This window comes from Gadus morhua, chromosome 3, assembly GCF_902167405.1.
Source record: "Gadus morhua chromosome 3, gadMor3.0, whole genome shotgun sequence".
NCBI classification, from domain to species: domain Eukaryota; kingdom Metazoa; phylum Chordata; class Actinopteri; order Gadiformes; family Gadidae; genus Gadus; species Gadus morhua.
This window is the reverse complement of record NC_044050.1, coordinates 26339714-26358516: the sequence shown is the minus strand read 5'-3', so window position 1 is coordinate 26358516 and position 18803 is coordinate 26339714. Positions and strand designations below refer to the sequence as shown.

Below are 18803 nucleotides of genomic sequence, written 5' to 3'. Positions count from 1 at the left end.
TAAAAACGAAAGCAAGGTCGGCGAAGCGCGTAAATTATTGGAAGATAAAAACATGACTTCTGAACCCTTCACTTTTAGATTCGTCTCTCCATCTTTTCTCCTCATCAATTCTCCATGGATGGTGAGGCTACACGGCACGGCTTCACAGAGAACAGTACAACGTACCCACCAGTGCGTGCACGTGTGTGTGTGTGTGTATGTATGCTTGGGTTTGTGTGTGTGTGTCTGTGTGTGTGTATGCACGTGTGTATGCGCGTGCGTGCGTGTTTATGTATCTGTGTGCGTGTGTGTGTGGGTAAATATATGTGTGTGTGTATGTATGCGTGTGTATTTTTGTATGTGTGCGTGCGTGTGTATATGTATGTGTGCGTGTGCATGCGTTTGTATGCATGCATGACATGTGTATGTATGTGTGCGTGCCGGCATGTGTGTGTGTGTCCAAGTGTGTGTGTGTGCAGGTGTGCTCTGCATGACACTCCAGAGGCATGAGGCAGCGTTATGCTCCATGATGGATGGCCTGCTCTGCTCACTGTGACTGATTACAGCAGAGGGGCCCGGGGCCGACTCAGGGGCCACGAGGGGCCCAGGGACCTGGATTGGGCTCGGGATGATGCCAGTCCTGCGTGCGTGTGCGTGTGTGTGTGTGTATATATGAGTGTGTGTGTGTGTGTGTGTGTGTGTGTGTGTGTGTGTGTGTGTGTGTGTGTATGCATGAGTTTGTATATGTATGAGTGTGTGAATGTATGAGTGTGTGTTTGCATGAGTGTGTGTGTGTGTGTTTAGGTGTCTGCCTCTATGTTATTCATTGACAGAGGGGGGACGAGTGAAAGAGGGAGAGAGACAGATAGATAATTGGAGAGAGAGAGAGAGAGAGAGAGAGAGAGAGAGAGAGAGAGAGAGAGAGAGAGAGAGAGAGAGAGAGACAGAGAGACAGAGAGACAGAGAGACAGAGAGACAGAGAAACAGTGAGGGATAACGAGAGAAGGAGAGAGACAAAAATAAGAGATAATGAGAGAGAGAGAGATAGAAAGAGATAGATAAGAGAGTGAAAGAGGAAAAACAAAAACAAAGAGAAAGAGAGAGGAGAGAGAGAGAGAGAGAGAGAGAGTGTGAGAATGACACTGTGCGCTTGTATGTGTGTGCACCGTCACAGGACGGCAGCGGCAGAAGAAACAGCCCTCCCATCAATAACATAACAGTGTGACTTTGGAGCAGGCAATCAGGCGGCAAAGAAGAGAAGCTCGAACCATGTTCAGACCGCAGGAGGGCCAGAGAGGAAGAGGAGGCGATGAAGGGGACAGGGGGTGTGCAACGAGGCGTACGTTGATTGGGTGATTGATAGTGGAGGTCAGAGGTGAGTTTGACAACGGGAGAAACACAAGGCTTGGATGGGAGGGGGGGGAGGGGCTGAGAGAGAGATAGTGGCGTAGGGAGTGTAGAGAGAGAGAGGGAGGAAGGAGTGAGTATGACACTGACAAGATGGCCATCCTGGGCGGTGTCGCTAGAAACGTTATACACACAACCCGATACACACAACCTGGTACACACAACCCGATACACACAACCTGATACACAGAACTCGATACACACAACCCGATACACACAACCTGGTACACACAACCCGATACACACAACCTGGCCTGGTTGAGTGTGTTTGGTTGTCTGAGGGAGGGAGGGAGGGGAGTGTGTCTCTCTCTCTCTCTCTCTCTCTCTCTCTCTCTCTCTCTCTCTCTCTCTCTCTCTCTCTCCCTCCCTCCCTCTCTCTCTCCCTCTCTCTCTCTCCTCTTTCTCCCTCTCTCTCCTCTCTCTCTCCCTCTCCTCTCTCTCCTCTTTCTCCCTCCCTCCCTCCCTCCCTCCCCCTCTCTCTCTCTCTCTCTCTCTCTCCCTCTCTCTCCCTCTCTCTCTCCCTCTCTCTCTCTCTCTCTCTCTCTCCCCTCTCTCTCTCTCTCCTCCTCTCTCCCTCTCCTCTCTCTCTCCCTCTCTCTCTCCCTCTCCCTCTCCCTCTCTCTCTCTCCCTCTCCTCTCTCTCTCCCTCTCTCTCCCCCTCTCTCTCTCTCTCTCTCTCCCCTCTCTCTCTCTCTCCTCCTCTCTCCCTCTCTCTCTCTCTCTATCTCTCTCTCTCCTCCTCTCCCTCTCTCTCTCTCCCTCCCTCTCCCTCTCTCTCTCGACACTTCTCTGTGATGGAGGAGGAGAAACATTCGCAGAGGTCGTAAAGGTGTCCTCCTGGCATTTGTTCAAACTCGGCTCGGTGTTCTCAGCGTTACCATGGCAACACCTTTCCCAGACATCTTCGCTAGACCGCGGCCGCAAACTTCTTCTCCCCGTCGACTCCCGAGCTCCGAGCTCCGCCAGTTCAGCCAACGCGTCTGGGCATCACAGTGAGCACCTCACATACCTGCGTGTTTGTGTTTCTGTGTGTGGGCGCATCAGAGATGTGTGTGTGTGTGTGTGTGTGTGGAGGGGGGTGTGTGTGAGGGTTATGGGTGCGATGTGTCTGTGTGTGTGTGTGTGTGTGTGTGTGTGTGTGTGTGTGTGTGTGTGTGTGTGTGTGTGTGTGTGTGTGTGTGTGTGTGTGTAAGAGGTGCGACGTGTGTGTGTGTGTGTGTGTGGGGGGTGCAATGTATGTGTGTGTTTGTGATGCGATGTGTGTAAGTGTGTGTGTGTGTGTGTTGAAGAGGTGCGATGTGCGATGTGCGTGTGTGGTGTGATGTATGTGTGTGTTTGTGATGCAATGTATGTGTTTGTGTGTGTGTGTGTGGAAGGGGTGCGATGTGTGTGAGGGGAGGGGTGCGACTTGTGTGTGCGCGCGTGCGTGTGTGTATTAGGTTGTTTACGAGCCCCTGCGTTCCAGTTATTAGCACTGATCTCATTTTTCCATTTTCCTACTTTGGGAGGAGAAAGCGTTCGGTTGGTTGTACATGTGATTAGATCCGGGGCTGATTTCCCCGCTGGCCCCGACTAGCCGCGACGTCAGCGGTGAGGGTCACGCGTGCGGACTGATTGGATGGAGGAATCTCTCAGGAAGCTAACTTCATCGAACTGCTTCTAAAGTTTCCGGTGGAAATGGCGGCGGGGAATACTGAACGCACGGCGGTGTGTGACCGTGATGCCGAAGCTATTGGATATTTAAAACGGATTCCATATCCTGCCCTCATACACGGACACAGTAAGGACAGATGGGGAGGGGCTGATTAGATAACATTTAGGGGGGCAGCGGAAGATCAGGAGGTAGGGTTTGAACTGTAGCCGGAAGGTTGCTAGTTCGATTACCGGCTCATTGTCCCTGAGCAAGACACCTCACCCTAATTGCTCCCGACGAGCTGGCTGTCGTCCTGCATGGTTCGTTACACCGTGGGGGGGGGGTGTGAATGTGTGTAAGCTTCGGATTAACGCGTCTGCTAAATGTATCTGTACATTTTGAATCTACAAAGAGCCACGGCAATAAACTCTCAGCACCTGCGCCCTCGCCTAGACTCTGTACTTCCTTTCTCTTCACAGACCACCGCCCATACCATCTCAGGTTGGTTACCATGACGACGATGCCACTATCTTTGGACTCATCAGAAACAAACCGGTGCGAATAAAACAGCCGGGTTCCGGTTTCCGAACGCGGTACAGAGAACCAGCGCAAAGCTCGACACTTCCACGACACAAGAACACGTCATCGTTCTGAATCGCAGCCCGTACACATCCCAGGAGGACGCCTAACCGTCGTAGAGAGGTTCAGGTTCCTTCGTACCCTCGGTGGACAATCAGCGGAGAACGCATTGCCAACAAAGCCGAGCGAACACTATTCTTCCTCAGACAGCGCAAGGAACGTAGAGTCAAACAACATATGCTCCTTAAGTTCTTCACATCCATCATCATCACCTCAACTCATCCGTAACAGTCACACCGGCGACAGAAAAACAAGAGGAAACTGGAGATAAATCACGCAAAATCACTGACACCACCCTCCCATCCAACGAAGCGCTTTAAATCGAACGCACAACCAACTGGGCAATCCAACCCATAGCAGACCTGTCTCACCCTGCTCACACCCTGTTCCAGCTACTGCCCTCCGGGGGGCGCTCTAGGTCACTGACCGCCTAATCCTCACGCTCTCACCTTCCCCACCACCGTAAGGACGGTGACCTCTCCCCACGAACAGTGCACGCAACATGCACTTCAGCACCGTTTGCATAAGAAAAATCTGTCCATTTGTTGTTGGCTTTAATATTAATAATAATAATAAATGTGATTTATATAGCGCCTTTCAAACTCAAGGACCCTTTACAAAGTGGGCAGGAACATAGAAAGCAAAGTAACTAATCCAAAAACACACGAAGACGAGGAAACAAACAAGAGTGAGGGGGTCACGGGCAGGAGCTATGATAAATGCAGTGATTAGCCGTGATATGTCATCAGATATTAAGGAAACATGCCATGTCGAAAGACTGTCTATTCCGACAACAATACTACAGCCAGTACTTTTTCCTTTGAAATTTTCGTTCTGGGTCGGAACGTCTGCTTTGTTTTGCCCTGTGGGTTAGATTCCCTATTCTCCGAGTACCCCGGGTTGCCAGATATGAAACAGATTGGCAGACAAACCCAGCATGCTGCAACCCTGGAGGCAATCAACCAAACGGCATCCACTGACTGTAGTCGACTCAGAAGCTTCGTCCTCTGGTGAAATAACTCCATGACTAGAGCCCGTGTTAAAACACAGGTACGTGTTGGAAACTGCTTGGAAGACGGAGCCCAGATGGATCTCAAGAAGGAGGCTGCACGAGCTGGTGTATGATTTGCAATCAATAAAGAAATTGCAAACGTTTACGTCAGCTTACTGATTTACAGTATAGTGCTCGGCATCGCATGTCATCTTCTGATAAGTCGAAGAGTTTACTAATCCAATCATAACGCAACGCGGTGAGACGCCAGCATGTTGTGATTGGCCGTCCGTCAAGCAGGCCTGTGTCAGCTGTGAATGCTGCTAGGGTCAGCTCCACACTTCAGAAGAGCATTGAGTTCAAGCAAATCTATTTCTGCAAAAATAATTTGTAGAATTATTATAAAAAGGAAATCGAACCGATTTCCGGACTTCATATTTTGTGATTAACACCCAAAAACATTCACTAGAAAACAGGAAACGAAGTCAAAACCTCACGGGGGAGTCACGGGGCCCTTCTCAAAACCAAGAATGAAAGAACAGACTTGTGTTCTTGGGGAGAACAGACTTGTGTTCTGGAGGAGAACAGACTTTTGTTCTTCGGGAGAACAGACTTGTGTTCTAGAGGAGAACAGACTTGTCTTCTTGGGGAGAACAGACTTGTGTTCTAGAGGAGAACAGACTTGTGTTCTTGGGGAGAACCGACTTGTGTTCTTGGGGAGAACAGACTTGTGTTCTAGAGGAGAACAGACTTGTGTTCTTGGGGAGAACAGACTTGTGTTCTAGAGGAGAACAGACTTGTGTTCTTGGGGAGAACCGACTTGTGTTCTTGGGTAGAACGTTCTTGCTAGTCGTACTTGGGAGCATGTACTTGCGTGGTCCCGAGCCCGTAGAACGCTGTGTGACGGTTTGAGTCGATGAGTTCTTGCTGGTATATTGCGCACAAAACAGAGGCCGCCTGCAGTCCTCCAAAATAGAAACCGGGCTTTCTCATCAAATATTTAAGCTGCGCTGATTACTCCTCCACTGTACACTAAAAACGTAATGTCTGTTCATAATAAAACATAACGACAGTCCCTTTTCATGCTGCGTCGGTTGTTTATTTTATGAAATATTTTGTACAGTTGATGACCCGCGTCTCCTCCAGCGCCTGCCCCGTTAGCTGCAGTGGTCTGTGGGGTACGGGGGGGGGGGGTCTGTGAGCGCTACTGGCCGGCTGGCTAGCTTGACCAGCAGTCACTGATGGCGTTGCCTGACTCCCCGAAAACATTGACACACATCTTCGATTCGCCATCAATTCCCATAAAACTGCCAATATTATTTAACATGAATAAAGGGTTGATTTTTAATTGGGCGAAATGCAAACTGGTGCATTGGGACAGTATTCGCTCCGCAAGAGGTGATGTTTCATGGATACAAGGACAAAAATACAGAAAAAAAACGTCGCTTGAGAAAGGCCCAGACTGATTGGGCAGCTCGGTGAGGCTGCAGCCCTGTTGCTCATTGACCAATCAACATTGAGCAGTCAATGTGCAACAGGGTGAACCATCCATCACCACGCAGACACACACACTTTTTTTTTTTTAGGGCCGATACCGTTTTTTTTTTCATCAGCCTTAGCCAATACACCGACACCGATTTTCTTGAGCCGATATTTGGAGCCGATACTACTCTGGAAATCCAGACTTCTCGCGAGATAGATGTGGGTCTGGATTTCCAGGCTAAGCCTCCCTCAATTTACACCATAAAAATGACACCATGATCATAACAAATGTTACAATGTCTCAACTTAAAAAAGTTAACATTTATTGAACTGTCTGTAAATCATGCGGGAAAAAAAAATAATCGGCCGATGCTCAAAAAAAAATCAAATCACATCAAAAAATATATATATTTTTGAGCATCCGCAGATTTATATTTTTCAGCATAATTACAGACAGTTCAATAAATGTTAATTTTTTTATATGCCGATATATCGGTCGATCACTAACACACACTAAAGGAGATATCCTGCATGGCAACAGGGAGCCCCAGGACATGCATCAGTGTCTGCAAACCTTTACAATAAACCAGACTTCAAACCCAACCACGCGGCGGCCTCGTCTGGAGGAGCCCAGTTCAAGTGTGGCAGCCGTCTCGCTGACGTGAAGCGCTGGACCTTGTTCCACGGGGTCTACGGCTCGGCCCAGCGTCCCGGGCGTCCTTATCTTATTCATTAATAATTCTCAGACCGCAGCGACAATAAAGGAAGAAACATTCCCAACAAACCCTTGTGAACAACGTGACAAGCCATGACCCCCGTCAGCGCCGGCTTTCTCCACGACAACCAGACATTGCGTCACCGCTTACGTGAAGCATGAGGGGTCAAAGTTGAAAGCAGCTTGGGTAAAGGCGAAGGTACTGCACAGCAAACAAGCTTTGTATGATTGAATCGATGAATCGGAACTCAGTGTTCGAAAACCATGAGGGGAATAATTTTATGTTTAATCAATATTAACAAAACAGTTCAACTTTTAACTACACAGTTGCTCTCCAGAAGAGGGGAACTAATAAAAGCAGAAACTATAATAACTTTGAAGGTTTTCATTGATGACCAGACCAATCATTTTTGTGTCTGTGTAGAGAAACTAAGACCTTGAATAACAGAAAGGTGTATTAGGGCCATGTGCAGAAGGCAGTGTTGGGTTTGGTTAGTACCACATAGTATATACACAGACCAGTATTATTTTTAAGTAAGAACGGGGTCTGGAAGTAAGATGGACTCCATCTCATCTCTCAGCAGCAGAGGGAGGGCTGACGTCGGGGAGACGTTTCCTTTAGGGTCATCACCTCTGTTGTTAAAGCTAGACAGTCTGGACAGAACTGGGACAGCACAAACATTAAAGTGCTTTGGTTCCCCTTCCCAACACAGGTCACAGAGCCCGGCACTCCCCCCATCGGTATTCATGGACTAATAGGAACTTGTTGTAGCTTGATCAGTATGCAAGAAGTCGCACTGAGCCTGTTGGCTTGAAACTAATGTCAGATAAACCACACACGCACACACGCACACGCAAACGCGCACACACACACACACCCACACTTAAACTTTCTCATTGTTCATCCATTGAAGCAGCACTCATAAAGGTCACCCCATCTACAAAAATAAAACTATGTCTAAAAACACAGTCTAGTTTAATCTTGGCATGGGAAAGAGCAGAAGAAATGTTATGCATGATAATAACGGCACTGGTTATTCATCTTACAAAATAGCCAGGGATCAGGTCAATTCCAGTAGGAAATAATTAATAGTTTAAGGTTTCCATTTGTTAGAAAGGTTTTTCTTAACATATAATTAGATCTATTAGTGAGGATTGACACGTTCTGTCTCCACCAGTAGTAAGAAGGCGTGGGGCATGCTGAAGGGTGAGACTCTCACCTGTGATTGGTGCTCTTCGCTCTTGGTCACGCCCTGCACCTGCAGCAGGTTCTTGGCCACGCCCACACAGGGAATCCCAGACAGCACCCCCAGGTGGCAGGCCAGGCCAAACTCTGCAAATGAGCAACCGCTTATTGAACCAAATTTAAAAACGTAGTGATACAACACTCACACTTACTTGATCAGTACTTACTTACAGTAAGCAGGTTATATATATATAATATATGTGACACAGCTCAATTAAATAAGGGATTGAGTGTGATTGATTGAATGTGTGCGTGCACCGAGTGTGTATGTATATGTATGTGTGTGTGCGTGTGCATGTGCGGACAGAGTGTGTTAATGTGAGTGCGTTTCACCACACTGCTGGACTTGCCTCTGTAGTGGAAAAGGCCGTTCCCGTCCACCAAGACGACCTGAACAAACGCACAAAGAACTTACAAACGGCTCCGTCTCAACAACAGGGGTGTGCCTGTGCGTGCGTGCACTCGGGCGATGACAAACAAACAAAGCAACCCCCTTTGCCGGTGTTAATAGAGGGCACCTCATCGTGGCATTAAGGCGGGTCTCCCCCACCTCCACCCGGCGGTTTGTAGCTCTAAGGGGTGATGGAGGTGATGGAGGAGCCGTGCGTCCTCATGTGTCCAGTGAACCTCTGGTCTCTGCAGAAGCTGCTCGTTAGCGCAGCACCCAGGTGGTAGTGTGCAGGCGTGTGTTGAGTAGGCGTGTGTACGTGTGTGTGTGCGCATTGGTGTGTTTATGTAGGTGTGAATGTGTGGGTGTACCACATAGTGATGGTAGTATGCCGGTGTGTGTTGAGTGAGTGTCTTTCTTAGAATTACAATTAGGGCATTTAGCAGACGCTTTTATCCAAAGCGACTTACATTGGTTGATACACATTGACACACTGACGGCAGAGTCAACCTTGCAAGGCGACAGCCAGCTCGTCAGGAGCAGTTAGGGTTAAGCGTCTTGCTCAGGGACACATCAACACTCAGCTAGGAGGAGCAGGGGATCGAACTAGCAGCCTTTCGGTTGCAAGACAACTGCTTTACCTCCTGAGCTAAGCCGACCAATTGGTGCAAGAATGAGTGAGTGAGTACATGAATGCATGTGTGTGTGTTGACTATAAAAGGACAGCAGTTTGGAGGTGTGTGTGTGTGTGTGTGTGTGTGCGTGTGTGTGTGTGGCCAGTAATGTGTGTAGATGTGTGGGAGAGATCAAACCTGACACACACACACACACACACACACACACACTCACACACACAGTGAGGAGGCAGCTATACGCAGACCTGAGTCATGTCTCACACAACTATACACCCTGTCACCTACAAAGAGGTTTTCTTATGAGTGAGACTTGAGTGAACAAAGTTTGAGGAGTTTGCAAGGACACACGTGACATGTTATTCTCCTCATGCTCCACTGAACTAACACAAAGGGAAGGATTTCTTGCCCAGCGTCAACCTATCATGCAGATACAGGAGATTCATACTGTGTGATCTACGTACATATGTGGGTGTGGGTGAATGTTCATGTGGTAGTGAGTGAGTGACTGAGTGAGTGTGTGTGTGCGTGAGTGAGTGAGTGTGGGCAGAGTGAGAGTGTGCTGGCAAGTGAATGTGTGCAGATGAATTAGTGAGTGTGTGAGTGAGTGAGTGAGTGAGTGAGTGAGTGAGTGAGTGCACGTGTGGGGAGTGAGTGAGTTGCATGATTGTGTATTTGCATGTGTGTGTGTTTGAACACGTGTGTATTTGCATGCGTGTGTATGTGCAGGGGTGTGTGTTTGAACACGTGTGTATTTGCATGCGCGTGTGTATTTGCAGGGGTGTGTATTTGCATGCTTGTGTATTTGCATGCGCTTGTGTATTTGCATGCATGTGTGTGTGTGTTTGAACACGTGTGTATCAGCATGCGTGTGTTTCCATGTGTGTGTGTCTGCAGCTGAGCCCTGACCTGAGGCAGCAGCTGGGGCCGGTTCCTCTCCAGGCGTCGCAGCGCCTCCATCAGGAAGGGCGTCTCGCGGAAGGCCAGGAAGCCCGCCACGTAGGGGGCGGTCAGCCTCACCATCTGACTGTCCTCGTAGAGCACCTGGCGGGCAGCGCGGTGTCATCATCACAGGTAACCCCATCACTACCATCATAACCACGCCACTACCATCACAACCACGCCACTACCATCACAACCATCAGAGATGATCACATCACTACTACAACACAGTTGACCACATCACTACCACCACTACCACGTCATTTCACATAACACAGATACTTCATCACTGTTAACCAATTCAGTACCGTCACAGTGAACAACATCGTTACTATCACAATTAATCACACTACGTCAAAGGTATATCATGACCATCAGAGTTAACCACATCACTATCATAACCACATCAATACCATCAAATAATATGGTATTGATACCAGGGGTTATATTTTTCTTATTATTTTTGAAAACATCGTCCTTATTTTAGAAAGATATTCAGTCAGATTGTCCCTGCCGCAGCACACTGGCAGTATGAGAGTTACAGGCAGGTTGAGGCGGCCATGATTGGATGGATTGGAAAAGGAACCTGTGAACTTGCTCCTATAGAAAGATCCTACCTTGAATGTCATTACTGGCCTGGTTTAGTGCCATGAAATTGGTTTGATTATCTGACAAATTACAAATTTGTGAAATCACATTAAGTTGGGGACGTCCATGCGCTGGCATACGATATCAAGGTAAAAGTCTGAGAAGGGAAGGGTAGGAACGAAAGGTCAGTGCTGAAATTAAATGAGAAAATATCAACACTGCTTGGACGAAACCGAACCCCTAATGAAACATGATAGGGCAGAGGCTGCACCTTACAAATTACTTAGCTTCGTACTCCTTTTTTAATTGTTTACAGTACGCACGCTCAAAAACCATGGCGGCATCTAATTTACATTGAGGGCATTCAAGCAGATGCTTTATCCAAAGCGACTTACAAAAATGACATTATTCAGAAAGTGTGCCCATTTGTCAGTTCGGTCTGAATAGCAGTTAGACCACGGTATCGGTTGAATGACCGGCTAAAAACCTCCTGTTGAGGAGTGACCATAATTGTATCGGGCGGCGGCATGTGGCTAGGGAACTAGAGCTGGTTGGCTGGTAACCCGAAGGTTGCTAGTTCGATCCCCGAGCTCCTCCTAGCTGACCGTCGAGCTGTCTCCCAGACTAAGACAGCTCACCCTAACTGCTCCCAACGAGCTGGCTGTCGCCTCGCATTGTTGACCCCGCCATCGGTGTGCGAATGTGTGCATGAATGGGTGGATGTTAGGCAATATTGTAAAGCACTTTGAGTGGCCACTGGTTAGAAAAGCGTTATATAACTGCGGGCACGGCCTCAGCCAATCAGCACTCACCTCCAGGTCGGGGTAGCTGAGAACCACCAGCTGGGCGCACGCGTTGACCTCGTCCCCCTTGATGAAGGACAGGTCGACTCCGCCCACCCGCTCCAGGGTGGAGAAGCGGGGGCATCGCTGCCACGCCTCGGTGTCCTCCTCCACCACCCGCTGCCTCAGGCTGCTCTGCTCCCTGCACCAATCACACACAGGCACAGCTTAGGTGGGTGTAGGCAAGGGCCGCCTTAATGCACGGGCGTACCTGGGCTGGAGCCTACGACGATCAGGGGCCTATCATGAGCTGCAGTGAGCTGCAGTTATTATTTATTTTTAAATACTGGCTCATGATAGGACCCCCGATCGGCGTAGGCCCAAGACAATTCGACAATGGCAAAATGTCGGAAAATAATTTAAACAACTTCATTGTAAGACCCTACACCCAGGCCTGGGTGTAGTCCTGGGTGCCCCCCCCCCCCCAAAGGCTTAGTCCTTTGGGGGGGGGGGGGGGGGCAAAGGTTTGAGGCCCTGAGGGCCACCAAGTAATCCCCCCGCAGTAATGGATAACGAATTAGGAGGTTTTGTGGTCAATAACTTCCACTACAAAAGTGCATCCACTAAAACCACCTGTTGAAAAAGGATTTCTGTTTGACTGTGGGATGAGTTTACTTTGTATGCATGCTGAGAAGGATTTAATAGGCCTACACAGTACGTCTGTGTGTGTAAATGGATGCATTTTGCATTATTGTATACTTTTTCTGAGAAATAGAAAAACATATTAGAAAATAGAAATACGTGCAACTATCTCTGGCCAACTCACATAATCACATAACTCACTAACAAATAACGGTCTGGGAAAGCGACAAGAGAAAGCAACAGAGAATACGATCCACGAGTGTTTTATGGGGCTGCTTTCTTTAATACTATTGCTTTAATCTGTAGTCATCGCCCGTTTATATGAAGGCAATTACAATTATGTCATGAACTGAGCTAAATCATTAAAGTGTTCCGTTTCTTTGCCGTTTATTACTGGTTAAAGTATGCGACTCAGACAATCTCGCAAACATTAGAGAAGAATCACTCCCTTTAATAAAGGCTGTCACCGCTCGCTTCTGACAGGTACAAGCCTCGCATGTATGTGGTCGGATGCAGACTGCAGAGCGACCCGTGATTAGTATGACTTTACAATATCTAATAACATTGAATGGTGTTCTGACCTTTCCCACCGCTTGACCACCGCGTCATCACAAACTACTGACATTTATGATGTTTAAAAGCCCAGGCAAACATTTAAAATCAACATGCCAGGTGGTCTACGGTTGGCTTCCGTGTTTATTTGATTTTGATTACGTGTGAATGAGGGCGGAGTTTCACGTTTCCAACGCGTGTTTGGCGGCTTACGGGCGCCATCTAGCGGACGTCTCTCAAACTACACCGCTCAACAGTACATACCTGCGGCAGAGCACGGTCTGTTTCTCCATATGTTGTGCTGTAGGAAGGATGTTTCTCTGGAACAAGATGTTCTACGTGCAACAGCTAGGCCCACTGATGTGACAGCAGCCATAGTGACAAACATGTGGATCTCTGGAGCCTCATAGTTATTCTAGTCATAGTATTGAAGTGATTTAATCTTCCATCTAAATTCCAGATTATTTAAAGCAAATAACAAATATTTACGTTTAAATCAGGGATTTTGAATATTGAGTTGCATAAGTGTCAACAAGATCTACATAGAACTGATAGCATTAGTAAGCAAACTGCTATCAGTTCTATATAGTGAGGTGTTAGCATACACTCTTATCCCACATACGTTAGATTCAACATATTCCACCATTAAGGCTGTGCCTATTATTGATACACATAATACCCGGCTGCAACACGGCAGCAATAGAAGGCAGAGCTATAAATGGGCTGATCGGGCCATTCTAGCATTGACTGGAATAGAAACCGGTCGACCACGATATAGAAACTCTAGCGTGATGTAGCCTATAGCTTTGAGTATGGTGAGGACAGATTATGGTAAGGTGTGTAGGGTTACCTAACCACTAGGATTCCGGAGGAAGCCATTCCTGGTGTCCAACTGGGTTTTGTATATCTTCCATTCTATAAAATTAGAAAACCACATACACTCAAAATGCATAAAGTGTTTTGTTAATCATGACGATTACACAGATTATACTTGGAATAAAAGTTTAATTCCCCCCCCCCCCCCCGAAAAGTGTAAAGGCATTATTCATGTATTTATGTAACTCGTTTTAAATAAATCCAAACAGGTCCTTTTTATTTCTTACACATGATTATTCACGTCAACGTGACAAGATTGGAGATATGCAACAACAATTTCGAAAAAGACTAAGCAGAGCGAGATGAATACGGATTACAATGGGGGAACCATCATGTATGTAGCCCCCCCCACTTTGTCCAGGAAACCTCTAAATAAAGTGTTCGAGTTGCATCGGTAAAGTCATGAGGCAGGTAGGAGCAGTGCTGGGAGGGTACGGAAGAGGGATCGGTTTCGGCTAATCCCAGCGATACTAAACTCAGATTAACACCCTATCATGAAAAAGGAGATCACTCATCGGATGTGGACCGTGTATGGCGTCAATGCTCCAGTAGACTCGAGCTTGGTTTCCCCCCCCCTAGTCCACATGACCATGCGCGTGTCCGAAGTGACGTGGCTAACTACGCTAAAATGCGGTTCACACCGCAGGAGGAGACGTCGTGGCCATTCGTTTATATACGGCGGGACAGCGTCCTCAACATGCTTCCCTAAGGGGGGGTTTGGACAGAGCATAACAAAGTATATACACAGGTACACACGGTCATCACCGATCACGCGTGGGGATGGAGGAGCCAAGGACATGTGGGTATCACAACTTTCAACCGTGACCTATCTTCAAAGTCGTTTTGCGCGAGAAAAAAAAAAAGTTCATGTTTAAAAGTAGGATAACAGCAGCCTTCTGGAATAGTCTCGAGGACGGGTCAGATGAGGCTCAGAGCCTCGAGGTGAGTCTTGGTGGCAGTGAGCAGTCTCAATGGCCTTGGTCATTGGGACATTGTATTGGATACACTGGTTTAGACCAAGCTGGCTTAGACCAAGCTGGCTTAGACTAACCTGGTTTAGACTAACCTGGCTCAGACTAACCTGGCTTAGACCGAGCTGAGCTGGATTAGACCGAGCGGGTTCAGACCTAGCTGTCTTAGCCCAAGATGGTTTACCCAAGCTGGTTTAGACCAAGCTGGCTTAGACCGAACTGGTTCAGAAATAGCTGGCTAAGGACCAAGCTGGCCTAGACTGAGCTGGGTTGGCTGTTGCCTGACAATAACGCACCCTTCTCATTGTCCTGAGATCTGCCACGACTTCTGAGCACTTAAGCGGTACGTATCCGATTATTGGACATTTTAGAACATGTGAACAGATTTGCTTTCTCCGCCCTCAACACTGCAGAGGGATTAAGTATCTTGATATTTCAGGGTGATGCCACACCAGCCCCGACACACCAAGTAAAGACAAGCCGTCAAAGAAAAAGCCCCTCCTGGGAATTGATTAAAAAAGGGTTGAACCAAGCGCACAGTTGCTGAAAACCCCCAAACTATTGCACTCCAAAACGTCATCCCCACTCCAACGTAGAGTTGAAGCTAGTGTCACAGTAAACGCACATACGCAAACCGTTGCTTCGATAAAAAGGAGGGGGAAAAAAACAAAAAAGGCTCAAATGGTCTTGACACATGGCTTTCAAATGGCTAGCAGTGTTTCACAAGTCCAGATAAACGCATCCACCGTAAACCCATCACTGCATGGAGCGAGCAGAACACAAAAAAAACAACACACAGACCCCGAGCAGTCACCGCATGATATGGGTGTACATCACAATGAAACATTCATCCGTCAAGCACGCACAACCTTCACCACAGCAGAAGGTCATTAGAATAATCATCTCAAATGGCAGTTTCCCATCCGTCCCAATGAAAGAAAACAAGCAGAAGAATGACCCACGAATTTTCCTTTTAGGGAAATGCGATTGTTTAGATTAGAACGAGCCAATCAGAAGCACATTCACATCAATGAACATCAAGGCATCTTCTGACAGCTCCCTCCACAGGGCTGGCTGTCTCCGTGTACAGGAATAAAGCTGGTGGCGGCTCCTGTTAAAATCGACATCGCTCATAAAGTGATCTATATATATTAATTTGTAAAGAAAAACACAAACGGTCCATCCACTAAATACTACTCTGACTACCACTACGTTTGACCTCAAAGGAAGGACCTTTCTGTAACAGAACAAGCAGTTAGTCGTAAGCGATGTTTCCATCTAAGCTCATCTACACCCGTGAGTCTCTCAGTCCGTATAAATCTGTATAATAAATATAAATAGTTCACACAGTACAAATCAAAACTCATGTTATTGCTTCTAGCGGACCTAGTTCCAATAGCATGTGCTAGTAGTAGTTTTAGTTCTTATTTTATATTGTATTTAATTAGTTAGCCCTGATGAGCCGGATGGACGGACTTTGCTACGGAGAGACAATGCAGATGTCAGCGGTGTCTTCTGCACCGCCTCCGTTTAGGAAACACCTTCCATCGAGAGCTCACTGCACGTTGAAATAGACGATCGGAAATGATACTTGACCAAGGTCGAACATATCGTCACATCATAACATCACCACCGACACTTGACCTATAAAATAACTTACCAGGTTACACAAACCACCCCTGGTAATATGGCAAACACCACTCTCTTTTTTTGCTTGTTATCAGTGTCCGTTCAAAGGTGTGCGTCTCAAAGTGTGTGTGTGTGTCTCAGTGTGTGTGTGTCTCAGTGTGTGAGCGTGTGTGTTTGTGTCTCAGTGTGTGTGTGTGTGTATGTGTGTGGGCCTCTCAATGAGAGCATGTGTGGGTATATTGGCGTGCAAGAGTATATGCGAGTATGTAACACCTCCATTGTCAAAGTCCCAAAAGCTCCCTAGTTTCTAATATTGCTTGGGTCCAACTTCCAGTCAAATCTCCCAGAAGTCGGCCTGTAAGTCCACAAAAAGAAACGCTATGATAACGGTATTCAACCTCTAGGCCCAGTCAAGGCGCAGGAGGAATCGACAAATACATGACCTTTGTGTGGAAAAAACAGCCCTTTAAATTTTGTGCACACAATTTTCGGTTTGCCATTTCTCTTTGTCGTTTTTTTGTCTTTTTTTTTTTTTGGACTCTTCGTTTGTGCAAGCATGCTTCGCTTCCACTCTGAGACCTCCCCGTCCGAGGGGTGGCGGGCTCCATAGAGGACGAAGCAGGAAGGAGTGGAGCCCCGGAGAGGGGAGCGGAAGAGGGGCATGCTGGGAGTTGTAGTCCAGGTTGGAGTCCCCTCTACCTGGAAATCATGGAACTGGACTGGGACTGGCTGGAGGAGGTGGTGGCGGCACTCAGCTGGGAGAAGCCACTGTGACTGGACTCTAGGCTGGTCATGGAGCCCCTGCAAGAGAGACAGACGGAGCCAAGATGAGACACGCGCATCAGCCCAGCCGATGCCTGTAACACAACACCAGCTGCTGCCAGAAGTCCCCCATCAGTGAGCTGCCTGAATGCATTGTGTGAGAGTGTGTTGTGTTCAACACCGATCCATGATGCAGAAGTACACCCATGCAGCCGGGGTTAAACCAAGGTTCAAACAGGGTTTACCCTGCGAAGCATTCAAAGACGGAGGCTGTGATCAGGCTCCGCCCCTTGGCTGCAACAGCCAATGGGAATGCAGGGAGGTGAGGGAGGAAGGGGCTCGAGGGAGAGGGAAGTGGGGGATATTTTAGATTTAGATCAGTATTAATTGTCATTTTCAGAACAAAATACATCATGGCTGCCATTTCCCCCACCGTTTCTCATCCTGTTATGCAATGCGGCCATAACTGTACGTCCTGGATACATGTTTTAATAATCATGTGGTGTTCGGTGTTTATGCATCTGTTCTCACAATACTGCGGTTAGATATTAAGGAGGGAAGTGACACAGGGCAGTAGTAAAACAGGGTTTATAAAACGGGTAGTTCCGGTCTTTGAATCTGTGAAATACTCATAACAAGTCATTTCTAGTAGTTTTGGTATTAATGCGTCGCCAATCTCAAAGTTTGCTAGCCTGTGTTGCTTGGCAACTATTTTGCTGTCTAAACGAATCACATTGCTTGGCAGTAGAATGTTGATTTGTTTTCAACAAATCATCATATTTGGTGAATTTTTACTAGCTAGTCTGCAGTGACCGTTTTAGAAACCGTTTCATAAGAGCAGTAAGCCACTTAAGGTGTTGTATTCAGGGATTTCAGAACAGCTAGGGGCTCGCTGGTGGCTTATTGCTGAGGTTAAAAGGCAGAGCGAGAGATGGGTCTGGTAGGACCACTGTAATTAAAAACACAAGCTACAAGGTCAAGGGTCAGAGGTGAAGGTCAGAGGTCGCCTCGCGGTGCACGGCAAACACACAGGTTAATGTGTTAAACCTAGTGCGACGCTGACACCGTTAGTCATGCAGGCAGTTGGGCCGCTTATTTCAGCGCAGAGACTTTCTCCGATACGGGACAGGTGTATCGGAGAAGGGGCGAGCCCGTTAGCCCCAAGCTGACAGAGTGAGTGAGTGAGAGTGTGTGAGAGAGTGAGTAAGTGAGTGTGTGTGTGCATTTGTGAGTGTATACGTGGGTTTATATGCGAGTGAGTGAAAGAGTGAGCGAGAGAGAATTAAAGTGTTAAAAAAAGGCAGGGAAGCCCTACGCTTGCATCCAGTTGCTCACATTGGAAGTGTGACCCAATGTGGAGCAAGAGGGGGGGGGGGGTGCATTTATATTAGCAGGCAGAGGGGTTGGGGGGGAAAGCAGCGGAAGATGCTAAGCTAATGCTAACAGACATAAAAGGGGGAGGGGTTTCAAACCCTTGGCCACTTACAAACTCTGCACGTCATAGCAAGCCGTTCTTCACAGGAAGAGAGAGGGAGGGAGAAGGAAGAGGGGACAGTGAGCGAATGGTCGCAGCGCATCGGAATAAAGAGGGGTACGTCTCTGTGTCGGGGGGGCTTTTGTGGGCAGGGGTCGTTTGAACAAAAACACATGATCCTGCTCTTACCAGGGAGAGTTGCCCACTCTGGGACAGAGTACAAAGACATCAGATGTGACCTTGAGGTACTAATGACCAATTAAGAAATACTATTACTGTATACGTTGACGTAAACCCGCCTTAAGGAGACTCAAACAATGTAATTAGGATTCCCCTGGTAGCAGTTATTAGACGTGCTTGGACGCAGACTATTGGTAGTCCGTGGGGATGTGGGGAAAAATAACACATTGTACATGTAGCTTGTTACAAGTTTCCCCAACTGACACACACAAACCATCAGACACACACACACA

General features: G+C 47.5%; 2 protein-coding genes across 4 annotated transcripts in view; both read right to left on the bottom strand.

The window, feature by feature from the left end:
- Nucleotides 1–12782, bottom strand: part of LOC115539997 (endonuclease V) — a gene marked incomplete at its 3' end in the record, with an annotated part of 25542 nt that extends 12760 nt beyond the window's left edge. The window contains 5 exon segments of the mRNA XM_030350955.1: nt 8067–8179; nt 8443–8482; nt 10022–10156; nt 11455–11626; nt 12648–12782. Of these exon segments, the coding sequence (XP_030206815.1) occupies nt 8067–8179; nt 8443–8482; nt 10022–10156; nt 11455–11626; nt 12648–12691 (504 nt within the window).
- A 901-nt stretch (nt 12783–13683) lies between these two features.
- si:dkey-237i9.1 (SEC14-like protein 1) overlaps nt 13684–18803 on the bottom strand; it is a 41470-nt gene continuing 36350 nt past the window's right edge. For 2 of the 3 annotated variants that reach the window (XM_030350943.1, XM_030350945.1), the window contains 2 exons: nt 18343–18369; nt 13684–16895 (listed from right to left, as the gene is read on the bottom strand). In XM_030350943.1, coding sequence (XP_030206803.1) covers nt 16790–16895; nt 18343–18369 — 133 coding nt within the window. In that variant the 3' untranslated portion in view covers nt 13684–16789. The remainder of the gene's footprint in view (nt 16896–18342; nt 18370–18803) is intronic. The other variant, XM_030350944.1, reaches the window with a different exon arrangement.